Below are 18,001 nucleotides of genomic sequence, written 5' to 3' on the forward strand. Positions count from 1 at the left end.
CCTAGCTCCCAGTTTAGACAACACTATGTTGACAGGAGAATTCTCCTGTTGATTTAGCTACCGCCTCTGAGGGAGGTGGACTACCTACACTGATGGAAGAAGCCCTCCCATTGGCACAGGTAGGGTCTTCACTGAAGTGCCACTGCAGCCTGACTGCAGTGTTTTAAGCATAGATCTGCCCTTGGTGTTTTCAGATTGTTTTAGAAAGTTGTATTACAATTAAGCTATTTATTCCAAACACTGAACAAACAGGGGCTTGTGATTTCAAAGATTGTAATATATTCACATTGATCTTTAACTTACTGGATGTATTAACTATATCATGAAGAATGGTTGTGTGCCAGAGTAGAAGTCATGAGAAACAAATGACTATTCCTCTTTTACCAGTTTCTCTCTATCCCTCTATTTCTCAGTTGTGCCTCCTAGAGAGCCTGGCTGATTTAGGCTTAAGACAGAGCTCCTGTTCTATAGGCCACTGCCAAGTTCCACCATTCCTGTACCTCAGCCACACAGTTGAGAAGTTGGCTTGCTCCCAATCCCCGCTTACTGGCGGCTAGCTGATGCTGGTACAGGCTGAAGGAGGGGAGCTGCCTGCCTCAGTGGAGGGCAGCACTGATCCAAGTTGTATATAAGTTTCTGGTATGAGAGAAACTCTAATGAAGTTCTTCTTTATGTAAGAGTCAGTTATCTAGTTCCTCTCCACAATGAGGAATACATACCTAGTGATCCTGAATGTGTCTGGAAGAGAGACTGTGTGAGGTCCAGAGCTCTCGCTCATGCCATACAACTCATATACAGGAATGTCCAGACTCAGGAAATACTCCAGAGTCTCTTTAGTAATTGGGGCAGCCCCCGTGTAGCATTTTGTGCATCGATCCAGCCCAAGACCCTTCCGAACTTTTTTATACACCAACTGCCTGGCTAGACGGAAGTCCACTGGGAGTTCAGAAGCCCTTTAAGAGAAGAATTGAAAGAGGCTCAGGTTAGTCTCTCTTATCATAGACTATTAGGGTTGGAAGAGCCCTCAGGAGGTCATCTAGTCCAATCCCCTGCTCAAGGCACCAGTGCCGAATAGAGGGGAATAATCACTTCACTCGATCTGCTGGCAATGCTCCTACTAATACAGCCCAATAGACCATTGGCCTTCTTGGCAACAATGGCACACTGCTGATATCCAGCTTCTCGTCCACTGTAATCCCCAGGTCCTTTCCTGCAGAACTGCTGCTTAGCCAGCTGGTCTCCAGCCTGTAGCAGTGCATGGGATCCTTCCTTCCTAAGTGCAGAACTCTTCACTTGTCCTTGTTGAACAGCCTAGACAGCCAAGCTTCTACTTAGTTTCAGAAGATGCTCTTAACTTTTTACAACAGACCATTAGTTAAAGACAGAATCCTGCATATTACGTTTGAATAGAGCATATGCTATTAGGATCTACAGGCTGCATGTAAATTGCTTTTTAAAGAAAATTTACCCATTCATCCGTTTCAGGTTAGTTTGTAATCCTACTTCCTTAGCCCATGCTGCCACTTTTCTTCTGAGAGCAGATGATTTTGCACCCACAGATTTCATTTTTTCTTGTATTTTCTCCCAGACGCGAGGAACTCCCATAAAAGCTGTTGGTCTGACCTCCCGTAATGTGTCTATCAAGCTGCCCTAAATGAAGTAGAATTTTAAATGTTTAAAACCACTTTTGTTCAGAAGATAGTTTCTAGTTGACACCTAGATTTCCTTCCAAAAGCCACTGACGGTGGATTAAGTCAGTACTTATTACTAATGAGTAGAGTACTCCATTCCTATAGTACACTCATCTTCAAGGGGCACAAACCCAGAATCAGCCCTCATTTCAACTTTCAGGAATCCAACTCACAATATGCCAGTGCCACTATACTGTGGACTCCAGATTAGTGTCAAATGTCACTCCCAAGCAAAAGCTAGGTGCCCCCAGAAGCTAACCTCTTGTGCTCAGCAATTAGTCTAGCCCTGAAACATTCATACTAGCCACCACGCCTTTTTGTATTGCTAGCAGTGTGGAGAGGAGTTTGCTTTCTGAGTGCTAGTCAGAAACTCTGGTTTTCAAAGGCCAGGGCATGTTAATGCCCCTTGCTTGGACTCCAGATGAACATGTGCCAACTCTGCATGAAGGGCAAAAGCCTGGCCCTTTGCATATCAGGGTAGAGATTTTGGAGTATGGCCAGTAAACCCACGGCACTACCCTGCTATTAGAAAGGAAAGTTGCAGAATAGAGTGTCTGAAATGACATAAGGACCCAATATATTCATATAGATTCAGAGTACATGGTCACCTTATCCATCTTTGTACCATACACAGCAGAAAGGTGAATAGATGCAAGTTACTTGCTTGTGTCTCAAGTTTAAGCGTCTGTTTTATGTTACAAAATTGGTGTAATTTATTACTTGGATAAATGTAATCTGAATTTCTTGGGATTGTCAGCTTTGTTCATGGCCAACACCCCCCTCCCCCCAAGATACAGCCCTGTTACTGTCTAAGAATCTAGATTAAGTAGCGTGGTCTTTACCTTCAGTGCATCTGGTTGAGCAAAGAAAACTTGTGCACCATATTTTATTGGCAGCCAAATATCAATCATTTGAGCAGCAATATGACTGAGGGGAAGGTAGCTGATCACCAGCTCCTGTTGCTCGGTAGCGTCTGTCAGTTGTACATAGCGCCCTGCTGATAGTGAAGTCCAAGTTATCTGAAAACAAGCACCTCATGGTTACCATTCACACTAGTGGTTCTGAACAAGTCTGCAAGGCACAACACTGATGTCATTTAAAGTTTAGATACTCTGTAGTTCACAACAAGTATGATGTGTGTTTTAAATGCATTAAACATTTCATTTTACTTTGAGAGTTTCTCCCTTTTCCTGGTCTCTTCGGCTAGTTTGAAACTTGTGTTTAACTTAACCAATGGGGGGGAGATCAGAATGAGCCCTATCAGTTAAGGTTAAGCAGGTAACTGAATTAGATTACTAGATTCCAAGGCCAGAAAGGACCACTCTCATCTAATTACCTCCTGCGTAACACAAGCCATAGAACTCCCAAAATAATTCCTTTTGAACTACAGATGTTTTTCCAAAAGATCTGCTCTCTTAATTTACTAGCTGCCATTGATTAAGAATCTACCATGAGCCTTGGTAAATTATTCCAGTGGTTAATTGCCCTCTTAAAAATTTAGACCTTATTTCCAGTCTGAAGGTCTCTAGCATCAGTTTCCAGACATTGGCTTGTTATATCTTTGTCTGCTAGACTGAAGAGACAATCAGAGATACTAAGGTCAGAAGGGACCATTAGGATCTAGTCTGACCTCCTGCACAACGCAGGCCACAGAATCTCACCCACCCACTCCTGCAAAAAACCTCACCTATGCCTGAGCAGGTATGTGTTCCCCCTCTAGATACCTGTTGGCTGACCAAGTCACCCTTTAACCTTCTCTGTGAGATTAACTATCCTAGTGCTCCTTGGGTGGGATTCATGAAAGGACTCAGGTGTTGCAATGCTGAGCATCATGGCACCTAACTTTTAGGCATCCAGAAAGTCACAGGAAAAAACATGGAGATCCATAATGCCAAGTTAGGTACCTAAGCTTCCTCTAACAAATAGGGAGAGATAGGCACCTAAGAATGCAATTCACAAAAGCCATGTTAGGTGGGAAGCCTGTTAAGATAGCCAGTGGGAGATGTGGACCAGAGGGGTGTGTCCTAAAGGTGCCTATCTCTGCTTAGCAATCCATGAATGGGAACCTGCCATCTGGAGTCAGGCAGTTAGGCACTGAAGTAATCTCATGAGACTGAGTTAGACTCTGCCCCACTCCACACAAAGTGGCTGGAGGGGGTAATGCCCCCTTACAAACAGCTTCTAGCTCAGAAGTTAGAACACACACCTGGGAAACAGGAACTCCAAGTTCACTTCCCCCTCTTTGGCAAAGGGGGAGAAGGGAGCATATGAACAAGGGTCTCTCGGAAGTGTGCTCTAGCCACGGAGGTCTGGGATATTCTGATGTGGTGCTCAGTTTCTCCTGAGGAAGCTGTTCCACTGTGTATAAATAATGTGTGACTGGACCCAGGAGGTGAGTGCCCTACCACTGGGCTACAGTCATTCCCATTCTCTTGTCCAGTGACCGCCCCACATCAGAATGTTCTACAGCTCAGTGGTAGAGCCCACCTCAGCAGTGGGAATTCCACCTGGGTCTCCCATAATCCAGGTGAGTGCTTTAGCTATTGGGGCTAAGAGCTAGTGGGCACCACCATTACTCCCTCCTCCAGCCAGATTTTGAATGAGAGCTGCTCCAGTGGGCTTCCTTGGAGGCCACCTATGAGATCAGGCTCTGCATGAGGTTTTAGTTGCTGAAAGCCGGTCTTTCCTTGATTTGAGAGTCACTGTCTAGGCTGGGCTGGAGCATGAAACATAGGCATGGAGGGAACATTTACCCTGAACAAGAAGCTTAGGCACCAAGTGAGTTTCAGCGCCTACAGAATTCAGCAGGAGTGGTGTGGATCACAGTGGAGCCAAAACTGGGACTTAGGCACTTGACTAGTTGGATCCCACACCTTGAGTCTATCCATTCCCCATAAGACATGTTTTCTAATCCTTTAAATCATTCTCTGGGCTCTCCAAGCCCTCCCCAGTTTATCATTTTTGAATTGTGGATACAGTAGTCCAGCTATGGTCTCAATGACCAATTTAAAATAAAAAAATAAAAAGGGAAAGCCCCTCTAGTCTTACTCAAGATTCTCCCATTTATGCTTCCAAAGATTGCATTAGCCCTTTAGGTCAGTGCCACACTGGGAGTTCATGTTCAGCTGATTATCCCTGGAAGCAATAACCCAAAGATGTGTGTGTCTTGGGGAATAGAGTCCCTTCATCCTGTATTATAGCCTACTTCTGTTGTTCCTAGATGTAGGCTTCAAGTACATGTTCAGCCCCCTGCTACTGGAAGGGCAGCAGTCGGCCTCCCCCTTTATACTACCCCTTCTCAGGGGTGACTGAAGGCGTGTCATTTATACTCTGAGGAAGCAGAAAGAAGTTTCACTTATGGGCAGGTATTTCCACCATTGCTCACAGCAGGGCAGTCTTGAACCTTTTGACAGGCTATTGGACTAGATGGAGCACTGGTCTGGAAATTCTCATGTTCACTGTTGGGCCTGTTCAGACACTAAGAAAGCATCCTGGATACAGTACTGAATTAGTTTTGATCAAGAGAATTGGGGAAAGACTTTGTAAGTAGCTTCTGTGTACACAAAGAGAAAGCGGAGATTAGACCTGCCATGACATCTCAGTCACGTTCGCCTCGATTGCTTTAGTGTCTGTGGCCAGTACTACTCTGTTTTCAATCTAGAATCACTGTCTGGGAGATTGGGACTGTAGCACTTAGAGCAGGGGTGGGCAAACATTTTGGCTCAAGGGCCACATCTGGGTATGGAAATTGTATGGCAGGCCATGAATGCTTGAAGACAAAGACAAAGCAGCAGCATGTCCTCCCTCCGGCTCCTATAGCAGAGGTGCAGTCAGGCAGCTCTGCGCTCTGCCCTGTCCACAGGCGCTGCTGCTGCAGTTCCCAGCCAATGGGAGCTGCAGGGGCTGTGCTTGGGGTTGGGGCAGTGCATGGAGCCCCCTGGCTGCCCCTATGCATAGGAGCCGAGATGGGACATACACTGCTGCTTCCAGGAGCTGCACAGAATCTGGCACACCCCCGACCCTGCTCCCTGGTGGGAGCTTGAGGGCCAGATTAAAATGTCTGGAGGGCTGGATGTGGCCCTCAGGCTGTAGTTTGCCTACCCCTGACTTAGAGCTTAAGTAGGGTTTAAAAGCAAATTGTATGAACTCGCATCCACAGAAGGAGACCAAGTCACGACCACAAAACAAACCAGTCCAATGCTTTTGGAGTTAGGCTAAAGCCTAGGTTTTGATCTGACCCATACTTATCCTTCCTCACACACACGGTGTAGCCCTTGAATCCAAGTACTCTCCTTTGGAGAGTCTCTCTTGGTGTCTTAACAGATTCACCAGCTGAACAAAGAGCATAATCTTTCAGAGCATCTCTTGAATCTGTTTTGACTTTTTTGCTGGCAGACTAATTGCAAACTACATAAGGTGTGTAAGACAGCATCAGTAATACTAGGGAAACAAGCTACCCCAAACTACTTCAGTCACCTCTATGCAGAGGCCACCATGGAGGAGTGTCTAGGTTAGTGGCTCTGCCATTCCATTTGATGGAAGGCGAGGGTTTTAGTCTTATGTCATTAATAGCCCACATGAATGCTGGCCAAGGTTAAGCTTTGTAAAAATGAAGATACTGATCTTTGTACATTTCTTTGAGACTTAATGAAAAGACCTAAGAGCTAGCTATTAGTAGCAGTAATGAACAGTAGGGCCCAAGGTCTACAAGAAACCCAGTAACAGTTTCAGTGTCCTGATCTGGGTTATAGGAGAGAGAGAGAGAGAGAGAGAGAGAGAGAACTGCCCTTGTAGTGACAAACTAATTTCAACATGTACAAAATGGTTGTCTGCATTTTTAGGACAAAATATGCCTAATATCTTTTCCTAGAGATCTATTCTGACCAAGCCATGGGTGTGTTGGACATACACTTGTGGGGCATGACAATGTAGGCAAGATTTGCCTCACTCTGACCAGAAGTAAATGAATTTTGCCAAATCTTGCTTAAACAAAGTGGTCTTGAAAAGAGAAATTGTTCCGAAGTTGATTTGTATTTGTTTCCATTATGTCCTAGTGTTAAAATATTTTGGCTAGAGCCATTCTTCCAACCTCAACACTATTTAAAAAAAAAAAAAAATAGTGCATCCCAGAGAAGTCTGAACACCAATAGCAGTTAGGCAAGAATACTTACATTATCATGACTGAGCATAACTCCCTTTGGCTGTCCAGTTGTTCCTGAGGTATAAATCAGTGTACAGCATTGGTTAGGCTTCTGGGAATCGATGATCTTATCGAGCTGGGAATCTGGAACACCACTGCCAAGGCCCATAAATTCACTCCACTGCATTCAAAAGTAAAGAGCTTGGTCAGGCTTTACACCATCTTTCACATATGCAACTAAGCTCTCTGGAAGGGGTGGGTAGGTGGAGGGATTTAAATTGGTGAAGACCACTATTGTGTTTCCAGTGAGATTTCATAGGTTTTGTGACAGGGTAAGGTCAGATGGCTATAGAAAAGCCGTGGGAGATAGATATATTAACTCCAGGCTAAACAAATCCCTGGCACCAGGATAAGTAAAATGGCAGCTGCTCCAGGTCAATTACAACACCTGGGGCCAATGAAGAACTTTTCAGAAGGCAGAGAGAATGCTAGGTTGATTGGGACACCTGAAGCCAATCGGGGCTGGCTGAAACTAGTTAAAAGCCTCCCAGTCAGTCAGGTGGGTGTGCATGTCAGGAGCTGTGGGAGGAAGTTGTGCTGTTAGAGAGACTGAGTAGTACACACCATATCAGGCACAAGAAAGGAGGCCCTGAGGTAAGGGTGAAGTGGAGCTTGAGGAAGTGAGGGCTGTTGTGGGGGGAAGTAGCCCAGGGAATTTTAAGTCATGTTTCTAAAAGGTCAGCTACCATAGCTGATACTATTAGGGTCCCTGGACTGGAGCCTGGAGTAGAGGGTGGGCCTGGGTTCCCCCCCTTTGTCCTCTGATTAATCATGGGGAGACTGCAAGGATGGATAACTTCCTCACCGGCTTATAATAAAAATGGCTCCGACTGTGATCCTTGTCTCTAGACAGACAAGGGTTATGTGGAGGGTCACAGTGAGCCTCTGAGGCTAGTGAAGTGTGCCAGGAAACGTGGGACCCATGGAGGCAAGGACAGAACTTTGTCACAGTTTACACATCTAATTATATCTTCCATTAGTCCATGGAAGTCTTTCCAATCAAGAATTCACTTCAAATACAATACAGTGTATAAAGCTGTGGATATGGGGTGTGTGGGGAGGAATACAGGTGTGGCCCCAGTGCAGTGATTTTGTTCTACTGACACATGAAGGAAGACATGTTTGGGGGAGTAGTTTTAAGGGAGTTTCCTGGGCTGTTAGTGATGATTTCATTGAGTCTTGCTGGTGTCCTGTCTAAGGGCTTATTTAAAAATAGGACAGGGAACACTAGCAGGAAAGTCATTGGTTGCCCTTTATTGGAAAGGGTTACCCTCCAGAGAGTTTGAGAAATAGAGGGCCTACTTCTACACGGCGTTTACTATGTGTAGTCATTACATCCACTCCACACAGCTGTGAAGTTACCATTTGTGTCAGTGGAGAATTCTTGTCATATTTCCCCTGCCACCTCCATCCACTGCATACAAGTGCAAGCAATTTATGAAAGAACATAAAAGATAAAGAACTCTTTCCCCACCCCAAACTGTTCCCTAATGAACAAGAATGTCATCTAGTAGGGGCCCCTCCGTAGGTGAGCCATGAGAGATGGCAATGGGACAGTTTGCCAGTATTACTCACTACAGCTGCATGTTGAGGTGTACTTGCAGCACCATCAAAGTGTAGCTAGTTATTCAGAGGCATTTGTTATATGCAACCAACACCTCAAATGTTACTTAAGTGTCATTACTTACAGTGTAGAGATTTGGTCTTTTCTCCTTAAGCTCTCCATTGTACTGGATGATTGCTTTCAGAAGAGGGAGCTTGTGCTGAACCTGCAGTAAAGTGGAAGCCAGGTATCAGAGTAAATTAGTGTTTCTTGTGCCTTCCTTTCAGCTTGATGTATGCAACAAAGTTCTGTTGTAGTCTGAAGACAATAGCTTCACCCACAACTGAAATTGCAGCCGCCTTTGGAGTGGAGAATATTAATGCTATTTAATGATAGTCTGAAGCCTGTTGGATTCTAACTTCAGGTAGTTAGAAAGTAATTATCCAGACTGAAGTTTTACAGGAACACTTTGATTTTCAGAAAGCATCATGGGATTTTTAGTGATGCTTAATTTTTGCTTGTGGTATTCTGTGACTGTTTCAGAGCCTTGACTAGAAGGGTTTATAATTTTAACTTCCCTTTCAAAGTTGCTTTGGCTACCAGCCCCCTCCCATCCACCTCTGATAGGTAAGAGCACAGGTTGGACTGTTCAAATTCAGTTAATGATTCCAGTCTTTATATTTAACATTGCAATCACCTTTCCACTCTAGTCCCAATTTGGCTTCCCTGCCCACTCACAGGTAGGCTTGCCAGCATTAGTGAGTGTTTGTACTCCACCATATCCCTTTAGAGTGCTATGCACACACCAGGTGCAGTTTGAAGTCGCAGGGGCAAGTGGAAGTTCTGTTGTACAGTCAAGTCCCCTTCCATCCCCAGCCTGGAAAGAACAGGCATTTCTTGGTTTGACAGAATAAATGAACAAAAAGGAGAAGGAACACACCCTAGGTTAGAGCTAGGGATGGAATTTAAATACTTGCTTGACTATCTAACCCAGCCAAATGCTTTCCATATGCCACTGCCACCCCTAAACAACTCTATAAAAAGATATTTACTTCCAGTATTTTCTGCAGCTGTTTATGATTCTCCACAACCAGGATATTAGCACCACAGTTCTCTGCTACATACTGGCAGGCTTCAGGAGAGTTTGTGGTGTAGATGCCAACAGCAAAACCACTATAAATAAATCAGAGTTAGAGGGTAATAGTTAAGGATTTCAATCTTAGAAGTTGGCCTCTTTAACAGAAGAGCCTTCCCACCTGGAAAAGTGCTCCATTACAAAAAAGAGGATACCTCCTTTGTGCTAAATTCTAGAAATTGAAATTCCATTCATAAAGATCTATAATTTGTTTTTCAGGAGCCACAATATACTAGATTCTTTGCAGAACCTCTGCTCAGTTACAGGACTAGTAGTCTCTCCCCTCCCCCCAACATGAAGTGCAATGAAACATTCTTTCAGACCAGCATATTATTGCTTCAGCTCAGCATTATGGAAGCACGACATCCTCTAATCCAGTGATTCTCAACTGGGGTCCATGAGCAGGTTTCAGGGAGTCCACCAAGGATTAGACTCGTTGGGGCCCAGGGCAGAAAGCTGAAGACCAACTGCATGGGGCTGAAGCCTGAGGCCCTGAGCCCCACCACCCATGGCAGAAGCCAAAGCCTGAGCAACTTAGCTTCATGTGGCTCCCTGTGGTGTGGGAGCCCAAGCAATTGCCCTGCTTGCTACCCCCTAACACTGGCCCTGGTTTTTATATGCGGAAAACCAGTTGTGGCAGCACAGGTGGGTAGTGGAGTTTTTATAGCATGTGGGAGGGGGGCTTGGAAAGAAAGGTTGAGAACCCCTGCTCTAACCAAGCTATATATGTATCCCTCTAGCCCGTCTTGTTCATTTGTTAGATGTACTAATGATAGTTAAAGAAGTATATCTAGAGTCTAAAATTGCTAACCACAAATAAAGAGTAGAGCCTTTGACATCAATTGTTTAATCATGTTTTTAACACCTATTGGCATCTGAAAATATAATAGCTTGCACTGGCACTTTAAAAAGACTAAATTGGTTTCTTACCCAGCTAGAATAGCTCCAATGTCAGCAATAAACCACTCTGCAGAATTAAATCCCAGAATGCCCACTCCATGGAAACGCTCCAATCCCAACTGTAAATAAAGATCAGATAGGACTTATTTCTCTTGGGAAAAATAAATGCCTTAAGATGAGTTAAGCCATGTATACACTAGTGAACTTACAGTGGCACATGTGTGCCACTAAGATTGCTTGTGTAGCTGCTCTATGCAGACAGAGCTCTCCTGTTGATGTAATAAAACCACCTCAACAAGCAGCAGTAGCTATGTTGGTGGGAGAAGCTGTCCCATTGACATAGCCCTGTGTACACCACCGCTCTTGCTGGTGAAATTTATGTTGCTCAGATGCTTTTCTTCCACACTCCTGAATATAGTTTTGCCAACATTAGTAGTAATGACATAGCCTTAGTTTGAACATCTTTTCTATATGGCTGCTAGAAGCAGGCATATACTTTGAGCTTAATCATCATCAAGAAAAACCCCAGCCAGTGTACAAGAGGATTCACATTAAAGAAATTCCCTCAAGAATTAGCACAGAACCAAAACACAAGTTTAAATTTAATCTCAAGATATTGCTCTGTTTTGTTCAATGCTGACAAAGTGCAAATGCAATAAGACCACTTCATTAGCATGAAGTAATACTCTATAGTGGAAGACCAGATCAGGAATCTGAATTCCTGAGTTTAATCCAGACAGATATCTGCTCCCTCTGTCGACTTGGGCAAAGTTAAAAAGCAGCAGAAAGAGTTAAGAGACCCTTGCATTTAGTACCTTACATAGTTACTTTAAGGGTTAGTCACATTTTAAATTAAAATGTGATGTATCTGTAATATCGAAGGCATCCATCCTGACTCCATTGAAGCCCAGGGCTGGTATGCTATGGACTTCAACTGTACCAGGATTTCACCTAAAATCCTCCTGGTTTTGCAGCAGGAACTCTTACTGTGCAATTGAAAGGGCAGGAATCTTGGATTTCAGAGCTTTACATTAGAGCAATAGGTTAACAGAAAGCACATGCTATTTTTAGTTTGACAAATCCTCATGAGTGAAACCTGGACAAGAGGTCTAATATTCAGCCATAGAGTTTATGCAAGAGGGTGGCAGACAAGACTTATGCTAGTGAAAAGCCAAGCAGAAAGTTTTGAAGCAACTTTTCACTCTTATACAAAGGTCACTTTTCCCAGTTTGGCCATTTCCTTAATATTAAAATATTTTGATAAAACATTCCATGGACAGTAGCAGACACTTGCATATAGTAACAGTGTTGTCAAGCAGCAGCCCCTGCCAGTTGCTGAGAAGTCTAAGAAGAGCCTGACCTCTTGGAACCAGACTTGAAGCACTTGTTCTGGAGAGAGTAATCACATCCTTAGTTCTCATTACTTATTGCAGCAGAGAGTATGCAAACAGATTGAGGCTTGGCTGGTAAGTTTGACAGTTTTGTAAGGTGGTCTTGAATTTTTGACTGTGGGCAGGGAGGAAAATTAAACATTTATATAATAAGTGTCTAGAATTAACCCACATTTGTAGAGTTAAAAACAGAATAAGCCAAGTTTGGAGTTTAAGTTTAAATTCCTTTGAGGAATGTTAAGTATATCTAAGATGAAAAACCAACTCACATGCCTCCTGAAGAGTCATCCTCTGGCATAAGCACATGAGAAGTTTCAGACAGAACAATTCAGTTAGCAAATGTATCATTAAGAGTTCATGATACTGAGCCACACTATCCACTGTGCCCCACCCTCTTCCTGTAAGATTAGGGCATACTTAAACATTGCCTAAGTTTCAGTGACTGAATATGGACATTACTGCAATCAGAGTAATAGTGGATGGGTGAATAAAAGTTCTACAAGACATACCTTTATAAAGCTTTTTGCTGCCTTCCAGCATTCCTCATAGTATTGTTTATAAGTTTGCTTTATCCACTTGTCACCCTTCTTTGATGCAAGGGCAAAATAGTTACCATATTTTTTAACAGCTTCCTGGAATACTTCATGAACGGTCTTTGGTGTCTCACTACCAATACCATGTTGATCTAGCCTCAGTTTAACTTCTCCATCCCGTCGTGTTGTCCATAAGCCTGAGGCAGGGGATGAAGCTAGTATTAAATAAATAAGGTTAGTGTAATGTCTTGCATTTAGATTTTTCCTTCTGCCACTATGAAATAAGAGGTCAGATCTGAGAGATTATACCCAAGGTATAACGTGAATTATCACTTATTCTGTACTTTGGGCAAGTTGGCAGGTAGTTCAGATTCTATTTTAAGACTGGAGTTTTGCTGAAACCTGAACTATATTCAAGCTGTATGCAAGAGAATAAAGATAGGGAACTTGAAACCTCTCCCTCCCACTAATACTTTCACATATCCTCTAACAAGGAGGGTGCTCTTCTGCCAAAAGACACTTGTACAGGAACAGCTGGCACAAGAGGCCAAACTCATTCAGTGCCTCTGCCCCAACCCCAGCAGGGGCCTGTGTTACTACACTGTGTGCCAGTGGATATTTACCCTCCCTGAGGGCTACCACCACTGCAACCCAAGCTAAATTCAGCACGGTTTCTCAGGAGACTATCCTGCAGTTCATGTTTCTTGCTTTATAAGATAAAATTTTGGAATTCAACAATTTGAAGTTTAGAGCAATGTATTAGTCTACAACAAAAAGACAGTTGTAACAGATTCCTTTTTGCTTACCTTTGGATCTAAACATATTTAACTGAGATTCCTCAGTCTTAGTCTCTTCAGTTGTCTCAGCACTATGGTCCTCAACAGTTCTGCAAGCAATAGCAAGCACTAAGTATTGGATGTTATTTTAGTACACCGACCTAAGTGCATAGCATATTCCCATCACAGTTCAGATATTTTTCTCAGTTTCATAATTTCATTTTGCTAATCCCTTGACATTAGGAGGGGGATTTTCCTACTATATTATTGGTCCCCAATATTCTGGATTTGAGTTTGTTGTCCTTTTACTGATAGTCTATGTGGGGCTAACCTAGCAAGACAGTCCCAGCCTCAAAAAGTTTACAATCTAAATCCAAAGTGTTTTTGTTAACATAAGTTTGAACACAGAACTGGTTTTGACCAACATAAACTGATTACTTGCATTTCCAGGCAAGCTGTGTCTGAACTCAAGCTTAGCATCCACTGGCAGCTAGGAAGGCTGGCACAATTGAACAAAACCAAACCAACTTCCCAAGTAGTGGACTTACAAAAGCAGATGCCAGAAGTGGAGGAGCTCTCTTCTGCTCCTTCTAGGGAGCAGGTCTTCCCTGCTTAGAATCATAGAATATCAGGGTTGGAAGGGACCTCAGGAGGTCATCTAGTCCAACCCCCTGCTCAAAGCAGGACCAATCCCCAATTAAATCATCACAGCCAGGGCTTTGTCAAGCCTGACCTTAAAAACTTCTAAGGAAGGAGATTCTACCACCTCCCTAGGTAACGCATTCCAGTGTTTCACCACCCTCCTAGTGAAAAAGTTTTTCCTAATATCCAAGTGTCCTGGATTGGCGCTTGCTACCACAGAGCGCCAATCCAGGACACTTGGCCCCAGCAGCTTTCCCTCCTTACCACTCAGATGAGTGGTCACCCAGCACTCTCTCAGGAAAGTCCCTAAGAGTCCCCAACTTCCCTCAGAAGGATTCAGCAGCCTGAAAGTAGGTAAATTTTCACAACACTGCTTTTGCCCAAACTCTAGTATGCTTCAGCCATCGCTAGTCAGAAACCACCACATCAGGCCAACACCAGATGCTTCAAAGGACGATGAAAGAAATGCCCTCTGGTCTGGTTAGTCCATTAAGGGAAATTTTTCCTAAATGCTTATCAGTTAATGATTGGCTTTTCTCTTGAAGCATAGGTTATATCCTATTGCATTCTATCTTATGGAACTGTGGATCATCTGAGCCACAAGTCAATTTTGACTCCTACTAAGCTGTATGCCTCAATAGTGTCTTGAGGTCTCTTCCTAGCCCACCATGCATCTCCAGTCCCTTCTTTTTAGGGAATTACCACACACACTAGTCCCCACCTTCTCCAAAAAGCCATGGAAGTAGCTTTTCACATACAATGTTTGAGATACCTGTTATGGGACTGAAACCACCACGTAACTAGTAAACAAAAAGGAGTACTAGTGGCACCTTAGAGACTGACCAATTTATTTGAGCATAAGCTTTCGTGAGCTACAGCTCACTTCATCGGATGCATTCGATGAAGTGAGCTGTAGCTCACGAAAGCTTATGCTCAAATTGATCAGTCTCTAAGGTGCCACTAGTACTCCTTTTTGTTTACGAATACAGACTAACATGGCTGCTACTGACACCTAACTAGTGTTTCACCATTTTTATGGTCTAGACTTAGTCTTTGATCACTGCCTCAAAGTTATGGAGGACTCACCTTGAGCTCAAACTATATGGTTTAGGCTGCGAGTTGGTCACCAATTTGATGACTTTGTGACTTCTGGGGCAGCCCATGGACCAGTTGCACCAGCCACTGCTGGGGCAGTCTCAGACCACTGCCTGCCCCACAGCGGTGGGAGGAGATTTGGTGTGGGAGGGTGAGGGCTCTGGGCAGTGCTTACTTTGGTGGGGCCCTTCCCAGAAGGGGCAACATGTCCATCTGTCCCTCCCTCTCTCAGCTCCTAGCTCTGTGTGCTGCCTCCACCCAGAGGCACTGCCAGCACTGTTCCCAACCAAAGGGAGCTATGGTGCTGGCCGTGCACAGAGCTAGGAGCTTAGGGAGGGACATGTTGCTTCCGAGAAGCCAGGTTGGGAACCTGTCAGCCCCACCAACTCCCCCCACAGTGCGCCCCCCCAGCCCTCCCCTTATTTAGTCAGGGGTATAGTACAAGTTCCCTATAAGCTGCACAGCAGCCTATTAAGCTCCACACAGGTGCTCAGGGCTGCAGCAGGGAGAGAGATTCCTCTCCCCACAGCCCCAGGCCTGCTGTGGCAATAGGAGAGGCACCCCCAGCCCAGGTGCTGCTGTGGGGGTCCTCTCCCCACTGTAGCCCTGGGGCAGCCTGCACCCCAGACCCCACATCCCTGGCCCCACCCCAGAGCCTGCATCCCCAGCTGGAGCCCTTACCCCACATACCTCAACCCCCTGCCCCAGCCCCACCCCAGAGCCTGCATCCCTAGCTGTGACCGGTCCATGACTTACTAAAAATACCAGTGACTAAAACAGCCTTAACCAGAGTTAGTTGAGTCATCAACCTACAGGTTAAGGGATCATGGTGCTGGGCAGCAGCTCTACTCCAGGTTCAGCCTTGCTAGAAGACATCTGGTAAGCACTGTCCCTTAACTTTTGTAGAAGATGGGGAGGAAGTGAACTCCACTCTACCCTCTTGGCTGCTGATAGGAATGAAGAGACTTTGTATTCTTCCTCTCCAAGACAGGTTTATTTATCAGACCTTCATTCTCTGCCCTCATTAGCCAGGTATATTTGCCATAATGAAGACTGACAGCAGTCACATACTGTACCTTCCAGATAACCTAACTGGAAGCTGAACTCTGGCCTGGCCTTTGGGGACCCATGAACCACTCACCAGAATGAGATCCCTTGAGCTACAAGTGTAACTGTCCTGCTCTCCTAGTATTCATATGGCTGGTGCTTGCTCCCCTGCACTGTACAACACACCATTCATACAGTCACCTTAACTCCTATTAGTCAGCCATGACTGCCAAAAAATATATAAAGCTTATTTTCCACCCCAGAAGGATTGAATATTCCCATCTTGCCTTCCTGTTTCTCTAAAGTCTGTCACTTTGACATCAGTGCAGGTCAATAGGCAGGTGAGCACTTCATGTCAGTGCTGAACCTTCACTCTTCACGAAGACTCAGGTAGGGGGAAGAGTCCCACCTTTTGTTCTGTTAAGTACTGATCCACAGTTTAAGTCTGACTGTATCCCTCAGTGTCCACTTCTAGAAGACTGGCATTTGTTCAGAAAATACTCTGGAACTCACTAGGTTCTTATGACATCACTGACTTCTGAATTCTAGGCTGTCCCTAGCACTAGGTATCCACTTTGACCCTACATGCAGGCTGGGTCACTCGGACACGAACTGTTGCTATAGAAATAGCAAATCTTAGCTAGATCATTGTGATATACAAGAGTCCTGGCACATGATTGGCTGTAGACAGATCTGTAGTTTCAGCTGTTGGCTTTGGTATGAGAGAATGTTGGTCCCAGGCATGTTCCTGATTCAGTCAGAATTTGTGTCCTTCACCCCAAACTTCTAGTTCTCCCCTTTTGGAAGGGGAATTGAACTGTTCTGTTTAAAATGTAGTTTTCTGGAGAAACACATACTGGCATTTGAGGTGCTATGTTTATCTCACTGTAAAAATGAGCAGACTTGTTCATTACACATGAGGTGAGTGTTTTAACTGGCAGTAAAGCAGATGTGGGGGGAGAAGTGTTGACATTTTACAGTTAGTACACTGTCACCGGTTTTGAATCAGTAAAGTTCAGTTCTTGTCCCCATCCCTAGAGTTCCAGGGATGGGTGCACAACTGCTGTATTTGGAGGCAGTTTTCTCATGATCTACCAAAATAGAAGGACTCAAACCACTGCAATTAAGTCTGAGGTAGCTATTTTGACACTGCACAATAAAACAAAGCTTGCTTCTCCCACTAGGTCTGCAATCCAGAACCAGAACAGGAGAAAGTAATCAAGTCTGTCCCTTAACCTTGCTGAGCAAGCTATGGAGTCTTAACTGCGGGGCCAGCATAAAGTATGCTTCTTGTCAATTTGCACTTCTGTTGCCAGATTGGCATGAATAACTGTCCTTTAAGTGTTCATTTTGCTGAAGTGTTTGTGCATTTGTGAGAGTAGTTTAGGAGGTCAAAGCAAGGGGAGGGGGGAGATAGACTAAGGACTGCTTTAATCAGGCAGATCAGTACATAAAACTGAAGACCAATGAGAGGCTGCAGAAACTTCACTACTCACTAGGGCATTTGGTAGCTGTAAGCTAGCAGAGGATAAATTAATACTGATAAATGGATGCAGAACCACTGAAAAGTCAGACTGGTCATTCTTACTAATCTTATGGATCAAACAGTAAAGCCACATCATTAAGAAAATAGAGGAGCAGTGTTGCAGTATTTGCAAATGGTAAAATTTACTCTATTAGCAGTACAACAAGATTGCTTATTAATGGAAGGAAGTTTGGGAAACTATCGCAGGGCTAAGAGGTACCAGCTTTTTAACATGGTTTAGTATTCACTAGCAAGATGCGAGTGGTTTTTCTAGCAGGTTGTGGCACTGGAGTACAAACACTTCCACAAACAATGCTACCACCACACAAGCTTTCCTTTTGATTTACCTGGAGATTCAGGCTATTTTACCACACCAGGTCAAAAGTTGTTTTCTTCATGTGTTTCAAATAGAGACACAAGATCTTAGGCTGAGAGCCTCTGGAGAGTTTGGCACCTAAATCCCACTAATTTCATTGGATTGGGGAGCCTAATTCTTAGGCTCCTTTTTAAAAAAAAAAAAGGA

The 18,001-nt window shown here is 44.2% G+C and overlaps 1 protein-coding gene across 4 annotated transcripts in view; it reads right to left on the reverse strand.

Moving 5' to 3' along the window:
• Window positions 1-18,001, reverse strand: part of ACSBG2 (acyl-CoA synthetase bubblegum family member 2) — an 88,440-nt gene that overhangs the window by 58,673 nt on the left and 11,766 nt on the right. For all 4 annotated transcript variants that reach the window (XM_074939737.1, XM_074939736.1, XM_074939734.1 and 1 more), the window contains exons 3-11: window positions 13,200-13,279; window positions 12,370-12,608; window positions 10,500-10,588; window positions 9,487-9,607; window positions 8,580-8,660; window positions 6,863-7,012; window positions 2,534-2,710; window positions 1,469-1,650; window positions 720-953 (exon numbers count right to left, since the gene is read on the reverse strand). In XM_074939737.1, the coding sequence (XP_074795838.1) occupies window positions 720-953; window positions 1,469-1,650; window positions 2,534-2,710; window positions 6,863-7,012; window positions 8,580-8,660; window positions 9,487-9,607; window positions 10,500-10,588; window positions 12,370-12,608; window positions 13,200-13,279 (1,353 nt within the window). The remainder of the gene's footprint in view (window positions 1-719; window positions 954-1,468; window positions 1,651-2,533; window positions 2,711-6,862; window positions 7,013-8,579; window positions 8,661-9,486; window positions 9,608-10,499; window positions 10,589-12,369; window positions 12,609-13,199; window positions 13,280-18,001) is intronic.

Source organism: Natator depressus, chromosome 25 (genome assembly GCF_965152275.1).
Source record: "Natator depressus isolate rNatDep1 chromosome 25, rNatDep2.hap1, whole genome shotgun sequence".
Lineage (NCBI taxonomy): Eukaryota > Metazoa > Chordata > Testudines > Cheloniidae > Natator > Natator depressus.